The sequence below is a fragment of the Coffea arabica genome, chromosome 9e (assembly GCF_036785885.1).
Source record: "Coffea arabica cultivar ET-39 chromosome 9e, Coffea Arabica ET-39 HiFi, whole genome shotgun sequence".
NCBI classification, from domain to species: domain Eukaryota; kingdom Viridiplantae; phylum Streptophyta; class Magnoliopsida; order Gentianales; family Rubiaceae; genus Coffea; species Coffea arabica.
The window spans coordinates 35,465,374-35,479,067 of record NC_092327.1 but is presented as its reverse complement, the minus strand read 5'-3'; the positions used below and the strand labels follow the sequence as shown (position 1 = coordinate 35,479,067).

General features: G+C 36.9%; 2 protein-coding genes across 6 annotated transcripts; one reads left to right on the top strand and one right to left on the bottom strand.

Moving 5' to 3' along the window:
* Positions 1-2,623: 2,623 nt before the first annotated feature.
* LOC113709124 (eukaryotic translation initiation factor 3 subunit C) lies at positions 2,624-7,765 on the bottom strand. Its single transcript, XM_027231881.2, has 4 exons — positions 7,627-7,765; positions 7,340-7,406; positions 4,910-6,712; positions 2,624-3,864 (listed from the first exon to the last, which is right to left on the bottom strand). Exons 2-4 carry the CDS (start codon positions 7,361-7,363, stop codon positions 2,911-2,913), a joined length of 2,781 nt encoding a protein of 926 aa, XP_027087682.2. The 5' UTR covers positions 7,364-7,406; positions 7,627-7,765; the 3' UTR covers positions 2,624-2,910.
* Positions 7,766-8,206: 441 nt separating this feature from the next.
* Positions 8,207-12,891, top strand: LOC140014829 (uncharacterized). 5 transcript variants are annotated; one of them, XM_072066342.1, is made up of 7 exons: positions 8,207-8,445; positions 8,543-8,653; positions 10,612-10,778; positions 10,851-11,121; positions 11,216-11,312; positions 12,222-12,342; positions 12,443-12,891. In XM_072066342.1, exons 4-7 carry the CDS (start codon positions 10,968-10,970, stop codon positions 12,599-12,601), a joined length of 531 nt encoding a protein of 176 aa, XP_071922443.1. In that variant the 5' UTR covers positions 8,207-8,445; positions 8,543-8,653; positions 10,612-10,778; positions 10,851-10,967; the 3' UTR covers positions 12,602-12,891. The 5 variants fall into 5 exon arrangements, with proteins under 5 accessions (XP_071922443.1, XP_071922445.1, XP_071922442.1 ...); XM_072066344.1 differs by lacking the exon at positions 10,851-11,121; XM_072066341.1 differs by having other exon boundaries at positions 10,612-11,121.
* The last annotated feature ends 803 nt before the right edge of the window (positions 12,892-13,694 follow it).

Here is a 13,694-nt window from a genome sequence, read left to right as displayed (position 1 = left end):
ACCGGTCCGACCAGACGGTTCGATCTGGTTTCAAAACGCTGCCAAGCATCCCAAAATTTGTTATAAAAAGGATAGATCAGCCAAGGCTATAGGCCGTCCAACGGAGCTAAAATTTGTCAAAGGATGATCCCAATGTTAACTTGTTTCTAGAGATTAAGATTTGAAGGCGATGAACAAGAATTAAAGCAATGAAGACACGCATTTTCTGGCCAATGATCTGTCGCAAACATTGCCTTGCAAATGGCCAAATTCACTTGTTTTCAATTTTTTCACCTTAATGGGCACGCAATTGACACCAGAATTCGTTTATTTTTTTTGAGATACGTTTTTTGCGTGTTTACCTCTTCACCATTTGTACTTCTAGAATGATTAAAGGTACTTCAATATATGTATTTCTCACTATTACACAACTGAACTATATAGTACAGAAGGAAAATGTCAACATTGTTGACAACCGTCATTAATGGCTTGTCACTGATGGTCGGTATTGACCAGTCAATTTCCAATTTATGAGTAATAATAATGACCCTAATTTAGCAATATTTTACCCTTGAATTTATATATATTTACTTCAGAAAGAGAATATTCCATATGCAACTGTCGTGGCTTCTTATAAAGCACATTGTTTACCAGCATGAGTAGTTAATAAGTAGTTTTAGTGTGTTTGCCAGGATTACTGGCACGAGTACTTTTTACGTTGAATGATGTATGATTTTGACTGTTGAAATACTCTGTTGCTATCTTTATTTACTTTTAGTATATGATAAAATGATCAAACTTCATTTATAATTCTTTAAAGGATTTTTTTTAACTGGTTCCCTGACACGCATATTATTCACCTAACCTATCATGTATATACATATACTAATAATTATTAATATTATTCTCTCTTGCGTTTATATGCTTTCCTTATTTAATCTTGTTTATCCTCCTTTGTATTTATTTACTTTTTCTAATTAATCTCATATTTTTAAAAATATAACACTTGAAATATATTTTAATGAATAATGAGTGCCCCGTGGACACCCGTTAGACAAATCATTCTTTAAAATAACGAAAAGTTATCCCAAGAGCAAACACTCTAAAACCGTTTGAAAATTTATGAAACAATGATTATAAAACATCCCAAAATGGCTTTTATCATATAGGAATATTTTTTTTTTGTTAGCAAAAGTACCGCAATCCCTAATCGGCCCGGCCTTGCTTGGATTGCTGTTTTTCGTAGAAAAATTTCGTCATTTTCCGTGAACACATTTTCCTATTACTTTTTTTCCTCACGTATATCAAATCGCTACAATAATTTTTCCATGAAAAATGACGGAAAATGCAATCCAAACGGGACCAAAAGAGACGCACTCCAAGAACACCTGAATTTTAGTACTCCTCAAAAGATATTCCAAGCTGTTATTAAATCTGTTTATTTCTGGTGCTTTTCATTGCTGGATCTCTGGTCAAACAGAGGGAGCATCTGAAGTTGAGAAGTTCAATTTGAACCGCGAATATGAAGTGATGGCACAAATTTGTTGTCTGCCACAAATTATAAGTTTAGATGATTTCAGGGTTGTATAAAATACATTCTTAACTAAATATTTAATTATAAACGTTGTTTTCAAAATTATCCAGTCTTGTTACTAAACAGAGGTTAAGATCCAACAATCAGTAAATAATACTCCGGAGGCGGGCCGTTGGAGGTCCAACCGGCAAATTCTCCCAAACTTGACATCTGGCGGCGCAAAATGTGAACACAAGCTGCAAAGGTATGACTATCTATATAAAATGACGCTACCCTGTCGGGTTTTATGATTGATAATTATATAAAATTTAAAATTAAAATTAAATTTTTAAGAAATTTAATTTTAAATTCAGCTTTTATATATATGTTACAGATTCAATGATAATAGTGTATATATATCGTCAGAGTATATAAAATTTACTCTTATTTTAAGGAATTGGGAAAACTTGGTGCTATAGTCATAGTTAGTGACGAATGAATGTTGTTCACATTTCACATGGCAATTTTTTTTTTTACAAAATTTAAATTTGAAATTGAGCTTTTATATATATATATATTACAAAATCAAAGATAATAATGTATATATATCGTTAGTGTATATAAAATTTACTCTTATAGCTAGTGACGAGACCCCAATGAATGTTGTTTACATTTCACATGGCAATTTTTTATTTATTTATTTTTTTTTTGGTGAATGACCTAAGATCAATTTCTTTTTTTATTGTTTATTTTCTAGTTCCAAAACGAGCCAATGTCATCTTTGGATTCAAAATAGTTTTTGATGATAATTCTTAAATAGACTTCAGACATTGCTCATTTCAAACAAGCAAGAAAGAGATAATGGTGAACAACCGATGCCAAAGAACTGTAAACAGGTGAAACAAATGGTTACTGCTGCCACAGGCTTTGCATACTTGCAGTTGCCTGTCATCACAGAAGTCCACTTTTCCCAGCACATCTCTCTTTACACTGCCCAGATGTTGCTGGAAATTTCTTGCAATTAGTGACACGTTACTACAGCGTATGGAAGTAAACCTAGAAATACCTAACAAGATGAATTCACAGTTAATGCATGCTGGCATAAATCATAAGCTGGAAGCTATTCAAAAGTTCGCCCAAGTTCGCTGTTTTCAGTAGATGAAGAGAATCCAGACACACAAGCCACAGCCAAAACTTCAAAAAGCTAAAAAGAAGTGTTTTTGACATACAAAATTTTCCTAATAAGACGGAACAAAGAAAGTATCCGTTCATAAGTTAACAAAGGCTTGACTAGGAATCATAGACCAAACTCCTCTGTAGAACAATCAATAATTTCAGAATGATTACATAAAATAGATGAGCTTCAAAAGGTTGAAAAGATGCGCTATTGCAGTGCTGGTTCGTCTATTTCTGCTACTCTATGCGTAGGCTCCCCTGTTCAGACTGACCATACGTGTGGAACCATCCATCTGGCTCGCCCTGGCAGCTGAACCAGTTTGGTAAGTTCTCCCAACTCCACGAGACTGACCAGTTCTGTCCCTAGAAAAGCCACCAGCTTGCCCTGAATATGTTCTTCCTCCGGCATTATATCCTGTCCGACCCCCACCAGTTCCATGCCTGCCTTGTGAGAAAGACAAGTCTTGCCATCTAGCAGTGCCACCAGAAGCTGCTGCTGCTGCAGCATAATCATGGCCATCCCTACGCCTCAGGGGAAGGTTTTCCAATCCTCCACCCCCAATTCGCGACTCTTGTGCTCGCTCATTGCTTTCGGCAAGAACAGTCAGCTTCTCTGTCAAATGAAATGCCAATGCCTGCAACCTAGTATGCTCAACATCATGGAACACCATGCACCGGGTTGGCTGGTCCCAACTTGCATGAAGCTCCTCAGTGATCATCATCTTGCTGACAATGCTGTGAGTTTGCTTATCTGAAAGGTCAAACATCTTTGCAAGCTGATCCAGGCTGAGGGAATCATAAGAGGATGAATATGTGAAAAGGTAGGTGCGAAGTGCCTCTTCCTTGATTTTAGCCCTTAGCATCTCAAGGACACTGTCCTTGTTGCGGAGCAACCTCCAGATATCAAGGGAATTAATAACATCAAAGGCCTTCTGGTAGTCTCCCTGCCTAAGAGCCCTTGTGGCTGCCATTACATGGTCCCTGACATTTTCAGGGGGACCAGTAAATGTCTGCCTCTCACTCACCTCAAGCAGCCGTCTGAAAGTCTTGCTGATAACCTTGCGCTTAGCATCATGGCTGTTGGCTGCCATGTTAGGAACCTCAAGCAGCATGGCACAAATCAGATGGACAGCCTCAAGAAGCTCAAGATTTATATGCATATGGTATGGCATTTGGCGCCTCCTTTCCATCCGTTCCTGAAAATAGTAATCATTGATAAAAATCAATCCTCCAAGCGACACCACAAAGGAGTTCAAAGGAAAAGCTAGCCAGCTGTGAATCACGAAGTACATACAGATGCTAAAAATCTAGTTTCCCTCTGATTATTTATACAGTCAATCTAAAAAAAGTAAGGCAGAGGATATCAATTTCATATTGAATCAAGGAGTACAAGTGGATTGAAAATTTTACAATCCTAGTCAATACAATCACTAAATTTGTAGTTCATTAGTTTTACTGCATGAAGTCAACATCATAGCCTTCATCTCATGATTTTGACAAGCAAAACTATTTGATACACCCACTACAGCAGAAACCATAGAATATAATTGTTCAGTTAGTGGATTATTACCAAAAATTTACTTGCTCGCATCATCAATACATTTTCCAACCATCTTTTTATCTCATATACATCACATCAAAAAAGTGCCACAGTATTTTTTTTTAAATTATCCCAAATAATCTATTATCCAAACACAAACATTCCTACATCAAACCTAGAAGGAAACTGAGGCTAACCATTCACGATGCTTACAAATCTTAAACAACCAAAAATTGGCCTATAGTGAATAAATATAAAATACAAAAAAAAATAATGAAAAACTCAACTCACGATAAATTTAGTGGAAAAATATAGAGAAAAGGACCAACATAAAAAATAAAAAAAAGAAAGGACATGAGACAACTCATGGGCCACAAACACTGGAGAAGTATTGACATAAACCTATTCCTAATCAAACTAATAAACATAGAACACTGCAACTGCTCAAACTGCTAATAAGTATTTCACTTACAGCAGGGGAAGGGAAAGAGGGAAGTAGAAAATACAAGAGGGAAAACTGGAGACTGTTATTTTTTAAGTTAGATAGGCAGAAAACATGTGAGATAAGGTCAGCATTTAAAAGAACATGTGAGATAAGGTCAACATTTAAAAGAACATGCAAGATAAGGTCAGCATTTTAACAGAGGAGTTATGTAGCGTGGACTAATTAACTAGATCACAGCCAGGGAAAGAACAAGTACCTGTTCTGGTGTCTTTTCATGGAATCGACTTTGTGAGACACCTTGCGCAAGCAATTCCTTCACTCGTCCAGCGGAGTACAGTTCACACAGGCAGCTATGTCCTTCAGCTATAAGTCCAACCCTAACTGCAGACAATCCAAGTTGTGCCATTGCTCTGTTAAATAGTATCTGAGTGGAAATATCCATATGCTGAATGCTATCCTGCAAGTGACTCATCAGCAATAGGTCACGCGATGTCGAGAATTCATCCAGTAAAGCATGATGGTAGATGTCACAAAGCATTGCACGGGCCTTAGTCCGCTCATCACCAGACCTGTAGATGAGCGAAACCAGGATGTCCATCAATGTCCTGCTACTCTCAGGAAAGGTGGGTTTCCGAGGCACAATTTCTGGAGTTGCAACAAATGATGGTGGGGCCCTGCTCTCCTCAACCGCTTTTGGTTCCCCATCTGTCTCACCTTCTCCACCTTCATTCTGTTCAGCCAACTTCCTCATTGCATCATATACCTCCTGGGGTTTATAGTATATGAGTTCAACCCGTTTAAGAGCTACCTTCGCTGCACCCTTGTTGTCACCAGCCCTTTCCAGATATTCTTGCACATTCTGAGAAAGAACTGCCAATGTGGGCTCATCCCGAAGCCTCTCAATGTATTCACGGGTGTGTGGATCAATGACCTGCAAGCTCTTAAAAAATTCCACATCTATTCTTTCAAGGAAAGCAACTAAGTTTCCCCAAATCCGAATAGCACCATTATAATCTGTCCCCTTTTGTGTCTCATTTTCATCAGGCTCTACCATGTCGTCAACCACAATGTTTGCATATTGAGTCAAAATATCAAGTATGGTAAGCAGATTTTGGACACACTTCTTCCACACGTTTATGGGCATGTGAGTATTTAGACTAGGATTAACATCAAACTGCGCAGAGACAACACTAAATAAAATCTCAAGCTTCTGAGCAGGGGTCTTGGCAACTCTGGTCAAGAATGTGAGTTGCTCAACCAACTCAATCCTTCCAGTTCCCTTCCTTCCTCTTGCAGCTACAATCTCCTTGAACTTCTTGTTGACTGTATCCCAGGTGATTTGACTTGGGTCCTTGAACTGTTTATCCATGAGCTTATCTTTTTTGCTCATCATCTTTTCCCACCCTGGACCAGTTTCATTTGCATCATCCTCACCAGCTTCCTTGTCCTCATCTTCTTCTGCATCAGATTCCATACCAAGTTTTGAAGGGTCTTCCTCAAACTCTGAGTCCTCTTCTTCCCCATCCTCGTCATCATCATCTCCATCTTCTTCCTCCTCAACTTCAGGATTCTCCCTATACTTGTTAATCATCTCTTCATACTGTTTATTGTTCTTCTTCAGCTTCTGCTTCATCGAATTTAGTGCCTTAGCATTACTACTGCTCATCTTCTTCTTCGCCTCCTTATTAGCTAACGCCTGATTTAAGAAGTCTTCCAACATAACAAGAGCTTTAATATAAACATTTGGCACCCTGTCAGACTCATTGACTCGCATCACCTTCTCCAATTGCTTATTAATCTTGTCAAAGCTCTCTTGCAGGCTGACCCAGTCATTAATTTTCATAGCATTTTTCATCTGGTCAATAGTAGCTGTCATCTCTTCGAACCGCTTGTCCTTCACAGATTTGACAACACGCTTTTGCCCATCCTCATCATCACTTTCAGTATCACTGCCCTGAAGATACTTACTCTTGGCAGCCTTATTGATGTCCTCAACTGGGACCTCATTATCCTCCTGCTCATAATCACTCTCCTCCTCCTCTGTCTCACTGTCACCACCCTATAAAACCCAAACATAAATGTCAATCCCACATCCCAGAAAAATAATAAAAAAAAATCAATGCATGCAGTATAAAACCTTCGAACAGACGACATTCACTAGTGCTTCAAGACCATAATATCGGCATCCATTTGGACAAGATATTCAATTGCAAACAACGCAAAAGGAAAAAAAATAGAAAAGGGAAGTAAAGGAAACTAAAAAGCCAAAGAAAATTCATATAAGCATAAATGTCTTATTCACTCAATCTTCAAGCCCCACCGCCGGGAGAACACCGGAAAAAAAATCCCAAAAATCCAATTACTTAGCAAAAAGGGAAAAAAAAATCATAGCCATAAGCATAATTCCAGCATCTTATCCGTCCACCCTTTCACACCACCAGAAAACCAAAAAATCCTCAAAATCCAAATATTTATTACACAAGTATTAAGGAGTATTTGACTAGAATATCATCAGCACAAAAAAAAAATCGAAACTTGAAAGTTGTTATGTCAAAACGGCATAAACTGTGAATACAATTAGATTCAAGCTTCAGTCTGGGCAACAGCCAAATCACACGCACAAGCCCGGGTAGAAGGCTATACTGGTAAGTTTAAAAAAAAAAAAAAAAAAAAAAGCAGCACAAACCTGAGTCCAAAATCGCGAAGCCATGGTTGCTAACTCACTAATTCAACAAATCTGAGCTGCGAAAAACCTGCAAAAAGAATAAAATTCACCAAGAAAATCAATAAAAATTCCCGATAGAAGAAACAAATCAAAGGTCGAACCTTTAACCACAGCATTCGATAATTAACCCTAGACTTCAGAAAAGCCCTAATCCTTACACTCAATCAATAACAATAACAAATCCAGCTGGAAAAAAAATGAAAAAATACAGTACAAAAGACAGATGTGTTCGTAGATTACAATCAGACCTGAATGAGCAATAGAAATCAGAGAATCTGACTCGGAAAACTGATTCTAAATAAATTGGAGATGAAGGGAGGAAAAGATGCGAGATAGCGGCGGCAGGGTGGTGGGAGTTTATCAACATATATAGAATAAGAGCCAAGGAGTGGTTTTGGTTTGAGGCTCTTGTTTTCGTCAATGTCTTTAAACCTGGACCGGGGAGTGAACCGAAAACCTTCCGGTTCACGGTTCAATCGGTTCAACTCTGGTTCAAAGGTTTAATAATTTTTTATTTATTTTAGTATTAAAAATTTTGAATAAAACTAAAATATTTATTTTAAAAAATAAATACTTAATAAAAACCGGTTGAACCTTCAAATTTTTACCGATTTTATCGGTTCAATCGGGTCTTGATCGGTTCAATTAATTCTTTAACTTTGTGATTGAACCGGACCGAAGGCATGGCCAGTTTGTAGTTCAATCGATCGAACCGGCCTGTCCAATTCGGTTTTCAAAACATTGGTTTTCGTTGGCCCTCATGCTGCTCACGTGCTAGGACTGAAGAAAGTTGTAAAATTACAGCTCCACTTCTCTTCTTCATTTTTTTTTTGTCACCTCTCTACTTCACTACAGCTGTACTGGTTCTGCTGAGTCATGGTTTTTTTTTTGTACTCGATAGAGCTGAACGATTAATGTAGTTTTTTTCGACTAGAGCCACTTTCTCTACATTGATAGTTCCCGTCGTTGCCTCTTTTTTTTCTTTTGTTGTGGCTGGAATTCTTGCGGTTTGATGGCATAGAAGTATCTTCTGCCAGTTGCGCTTTCTTTTGTTCGTCTTTTTAAAGGTATTGCCTCCACTGTTCTCTTTTATGGGTTTTCTGGTGCTATTTTTTCCGATTGTTTCTTCATCGATTTTAAACTGGAATCATTGTGGTTTGGCAGTACTCCCGCCGTTTCCTCTTCTTTTTTTTTACTTTTGCTACGGGTGGAATTCTTGCGGTTTTGTAGCATAGAAGTATTTTCCGCCAGTTGTTTTTGTTCGTCATTTTAAAGGTATTGCCTCCATTGTTCTCTTTTATGGTTTTTTTGTGCTATTTTCCCGGCTGTTTTTAGCGTCTGGGGTTCCAAAAAGAAGAAAGAAAAGGGGGAGCTTCTTACTGTTTTTTTACTTCTTGTTGGAACAAGAAAAGAATGACTTCTTGTTGGAACTTTTTGCTGGTTTGTTTTTCCTTTGGCTTTTTTTCCCTTTTTTTTTACAGCCAACGTTGTATCTGTGGTTTGTGGAATTAGTTTTTTGTTGTGGTATTTTGGGGCTCCTAGAATATAGATTTTGTCTTTCTTGTTTGATGTTTTTTCAGAATGTATTTTACCTTTTTCTTGATTATGTGGACTTTTAAGGCCAACTAATTGTTTGTTAGTTTCTTTTTTTTTTTTGGTAGTGGAATGTTGTCTTTTATGGGATTTTTTTTTATCTTCAAAAATGGTCTTTTTTTGTATCTGTTTGTTTTCTTATTTCTTTGTCACCGTATGTTTTTTTTTTTGAATTTATTTTTATTCTCTGTCTTTTGTAGCTTTTTGCTTTTTTTTTTTTGGTGTTTCTGCTTTGCCCTTTCTTATGTGGGTTTTTAAGGCTGGCTAATTGTTTAGCTGCAATTTTTGCTGTATTTTTAGTGGTTTGTTTGTGATTGATAATTTGCTTTTCTTTTTTCCCTTGGTAGACTATTGCTATCTGTTTTGCTTTGTTATTGTACTTTTGTGATTGGTAAATTGTTTTCCCTTTTTTTCATTTGTTTTTTACATTTTTTTATGGTTTGCTTTGTTTGCTCCATTTGCTTCTTGTATGCTTATGGTTGTTCTCTGTTTTTTGGAGTTTTAGCTTTTCGGTAGTGCCTTGTTTGGTGCTCTCTTGAAATTTAAGGGCCGCTTGGTTCGTGTTTAGGAATCGGAATTGTAATTGGAATCATTTACAAAAAATTAGTATGGGTTTTGATTGGGTTGTGGTCAAGGTATCAATACAATAACAAGCGCTTGGTAGATTTTTGTCAGGAATAGGTATTACATTAAAATTTGAATATTTTATCATTTTTAAATTTCTTTTTGTTCTCTCCTTTTTGTTCTTAATCCAATTGCAGAACATCCTTCTTAACCGAATTGCAGAACTTCATAGTGACCATTAATGGATCAACCGGTATTTTTCTTGGATTTCAAGATCACAAAATCTGTTTTCGTAAACCCCACTTGTAACTTGAAGATCATTAGATCTAGTTTCTAAACAACTTTAAAAAAAAAAAGAAAGAAAGAAAGACTCAGATTTGCAGCCACACAACCCCCAAAAAAGATGAGAGCCGTCGTCAGATTGCAGCCATACTCCACCAAAAAGATTTGCAACCATACTCCACCACTTTAACTCCTTTTCCATTGCAGCCATACAACCCCCAAAAAAGACTCAGATTTGCAGCACAGAGCACAAAGCCGTCGGCAACCAATCAAGATGAGATTCTTTGGCCAACAAAAATTACTCTCACATTTGCAGCACAGAGCCGTCGTCAGCTGTGGAAGATTGGAAAAAAAGGAGGCCTGCTACACCGGTAGGAGAGAAATTAGAAGATTGGAGAGGAAAGGGAAAGGCCGGTCTGATATGGAGAAGGAAGCAAATAGGAGAATGTGACGAAAATAGAAGAGAGATGCTGAAACAATGAGTAAGATGAAATAAAAAAAATTAGATTTGGAATCAAACGTGGGATTTCACAAAACCTCCCAACCTGGTTAGGAATGAGAGAAGTCCAATTTTTTAGGAATGATTCCAAAATTTGCATTCCAATATGTTTAATCCAAGCAATAAATAAGGGATTTATACCCTTCTGTGATTCCCAAACCCTTTAACCAAGCTGCCCCTTAATGTTTTGGCTTTTATACAGTGTTTATTTGTGGTGGCTTTTATTGTATGTTGCTGTCATCTTTTTGCTATGCTCTCTTTCTAATTGTTTTCTATCTTTATTCCTGTTGGCTAGATATCTGGTCAGAACATGTTAAGGGGGTATTACGTGTGCCGGAGATTGATTCTTGCATGGTTTGTTGGACATGTTAAGTTCAGCTTATCAAGGCATCGCATGTAAAGACAACCTGTGGGAGCGATTTACTGAAAAAGTTTCGCTATTTTGTTTTTTCTGCTTTTCAGGTATAGATTTCTGCCGGTTTGTTGTTTTGCTTTCCTTGATGCTTTTATTGACTGTGCTTCTGTTTCTTTTAGGGTGTGAAGGCTATTGCACTTGCAATTGATGGTAACATCAATTGTGTTAGCCAGTTACTTGTGCCGTTTAGAAAGTACCGTATTTCCAAAGCTCGTGTTTGTAAGATCTCTGATTGTATGGCTATTGGATCTTATCCCTATTATTGGGTTTTGACTGATCAAACTGTGATTGATGAAGTATTTGAAATAGAGGCTCCAAAACTTCCATGTTATTTTGCGTTGGACTCTATTTCTTCGTGTCACACTGTTGCTGAGACAGAAAAGTTCATAAGTAATGCATTGTAGATTAAACTGTTTTTTTTGTGATTGGTACGACTATATCTGTATGTTGTGATTTTCACCGGTCTTTTTTTGGACCTTGGCAGATATCATGGGAATTGTTCTCTGTGTCTTTCCTGCCAGGGAGGTTTATTTTGAAGGGGGACCATCTATTGCACGGGACTATGCAATTTTTAATTATGAGTAGGTGTTGATTTTAGTTTTGTTCTGTCTGTTATTTCTACTGCTTGTCTTTGACTTCATAATTTTTGTTTATTTGACACTGTGATTGAAGCATGAAGCCTATTATTGACACTTTGGAATGAGTTCAAGGCCCTAGAGGGACTGCAATTCTGGCTAATATTGCACAGAATCTGTTTGTAATCTGTATCAGGGTTAGAGTCATTGTCTACTCAATTCTCATCTGTTATATTGGTTTCACCGGATGTGCAGCAAGCAGGAAATCTTCGGGTGTGGTTTGTTGTTTTTATGTTTTGAAGTTGTTTCCTTTTTTGTTGTGTCCTGTTGTGCTTCTAGGCTTTATTATGTTTTGTCTTTGACAGATCAGTATACTTTGTTTAGGTTCTAGGGTAAAAGTTCGCAATTGATTCGGATGCTTCATGAACGGAGTTATGCTAACCCATATGTATTGTTGCCTCTGGTTACTTTTAATCATATAAGTCCAATCTCATCGATTTCTAAAGCAACTAAGTTTGTGAGTGTGCCATTGATTTCTTTGGAGGTGTGGCTTTTTCTCCCTCTAATCTTCTTTGTTTTGTTAGCTAAATCAGCTGATACCCATTTTTTTATTTTTATGTATGTTGCTGACTGTAGGATATGGGAACTACTTGGATAAAGGGTAGAGTGTCTCTTGAGTATATGATGGGTAGACTATGGTACTTGGTCTGCCCACACTGTTATCTTCTTAACGATTTTGCTTTGAATTGGGGGATCATATGTGTGGGCGAGCGATTTATATTTACCCAAGGTATAATGTTTTTATGTTGGTTACTGTAAATTTTTTTATGTGTTGTTTCTATAGTTGCCTGATCTAGGGAATTATTGTCTTTGCTTTTTCTTTATGCTGAGTTGTTTATAAATTTGTAATGTAAGGGCTTGCGTGACTCTTATGATCACGGATGAGACTAGGTCTTTGAATCCAGTAGCCATGGGAGACAAGGCTGAAAAGTTGATTGGTATTAGTGTTCACCGTTTATTTCAAGCGGAGCAAGAGGTACTTCTTTTTTCTTGGCTTAGCTATAAAAGTGAAAAATTATCTTGTGTGACCAATTATTTGTTATGCCAATGAGTTGTTATTTTCAATTGGTTGATAGAATGTGCATCTCACTGATCGTGTTGCAAGTGAACTCGAGGGAAAAGTCTTGTTGTGCTATGTTAAGCATTCCAACGATGTAATCAGGGCTGTGAAGGGTGCTCCATATACAATTGTCACTGTCTACGGCGCAAATGAAATTGGAAGCAATACTTGCTGATGTCTTTTAGATGTTTATCTAATTTGCCACTCTTTGTATTTGGTTGTGTGAACTATAGTTTATGAGACATTAGACTTTATTTGCTGGTTGTAATTAGGTTGAGTTATGGTGAACTTGTAATGTTGTTGGTTCATGGATTATGTTTCTTTTTGAATCTGTATGTATTTGGATATTAATCCAATGTTAACTGCTCCTATCATGGCTGTCAACAAATGTAATTACCACTCTTGTTGAAGTAATGGACATGTCCATTAGAAAGGGTATACCAAATGTAAGATTCTTTAGTGTTATTTTTGTTTTGTTCTTATTTTATCACGGCCTGAAACCATGCTCACTGAACTATAATTTTCTGGTATATTTATTGTGAAGAGAAAGTAAAAAATCAGACTTAGTTGTCATTACCATGATGTTTGAAGATTATTTTCTCTTTGTTAAATTGAATACATTTGCCTTCTTAAGCTTAGAAATTATGTCCAACGCCATGTCCAAAGATAATATTATTTAGGCTATATAAAACTATCAAAATTTTCTTTAAGAGATAATTGAAAAGAGGTGATCAATGAGAGAATATATAAGTTTTTTTTTTATTGTTTATGATCATATACAAAATATATTCATATCTGATTCAAAAGAATTAGCTCAGCTCATACCCTTCTTGCGCAAGTAATGGACATGTCCTTCTACGGACAAAGTGGAGTTGATTCTATAGGTGGTCCAAGCTAAAAAGTGAAATTGTTGACGGGCCTGTACTATTTCCTATCCTAATCAGGTACTCTATCACTTGTAATTACCCTTTAAAGACGTGATCCTTGTTGCAGATTGCTAAGTTCCATTATGCCTTTTAATTTTGTCGTGGTCTGGCCATAGTCCTTTTTTGTACCTTTATTTTTAATAGGTATAGATAAATGCTTGAGTTTATGCTAAGTGGCTACTGAATTTGTTTGTTTGTTTCTGATTTTGCAGATTCATTGGCATATTGAGAGAACTATTGCCAGGCCTTATTGAAGGGCATTATTGCCAGACCATATTGCCAGACCTTATTGAAGGGCCTTATTGCTAAAGGGCATTATTGTCTTTTTATCACAACAAGGGA

What these genes read in the sequence shown, in the direction of transcription:
- LOC140014829 (XM_072066343.1), top strand. Translation starts at nt 10,968, where the DNA reads ATGGCTATTGGATCTTATCCCTATTATTGGGTTTTGACTGATCAAACT. An exon ending in TGAGACAGAAAAGTTCATAA is followed by an intron (nt 11,122 to 11,215) that starts GTAATGCATTGT and finishes GGACCTTGGCAG; the next exon opens with ATATCATGGGAATTGTTCTC. An exon ending in TATGCAATTTTTAATTATGA is followed by an intron (nt 11,313 to 12,221) that starts GTAGGTGTTGAT and finishes TTGTAATGTAAG; the next exon opens with GGCTTGCGTGACTCTTATGA.
- LOC113709124 (XM_027231881.2), bottom strand. Translation starts at nt 7,363, where the DNA reads ATGGCTTCGCGATTTTGGACTCAG. An exon ending in CTTCGCGATTTTGGACTCAG is followed by an intron (nt 6,713 to 7,339) that starts GTTTGTGCTGCT and finishes TGGGTTTTATAG; the next exon opens with GGTGGTGACAGTGAGACAGA. An exon ending in ATGAAAAGACACCAGAACAG is followed by an intron (nt 3,865 to 4,909) that starts GTACTTGTTCTT and finishes TACTATTTTCAG; the next exon opens with GAACGGATGGAAAGGAGGCG.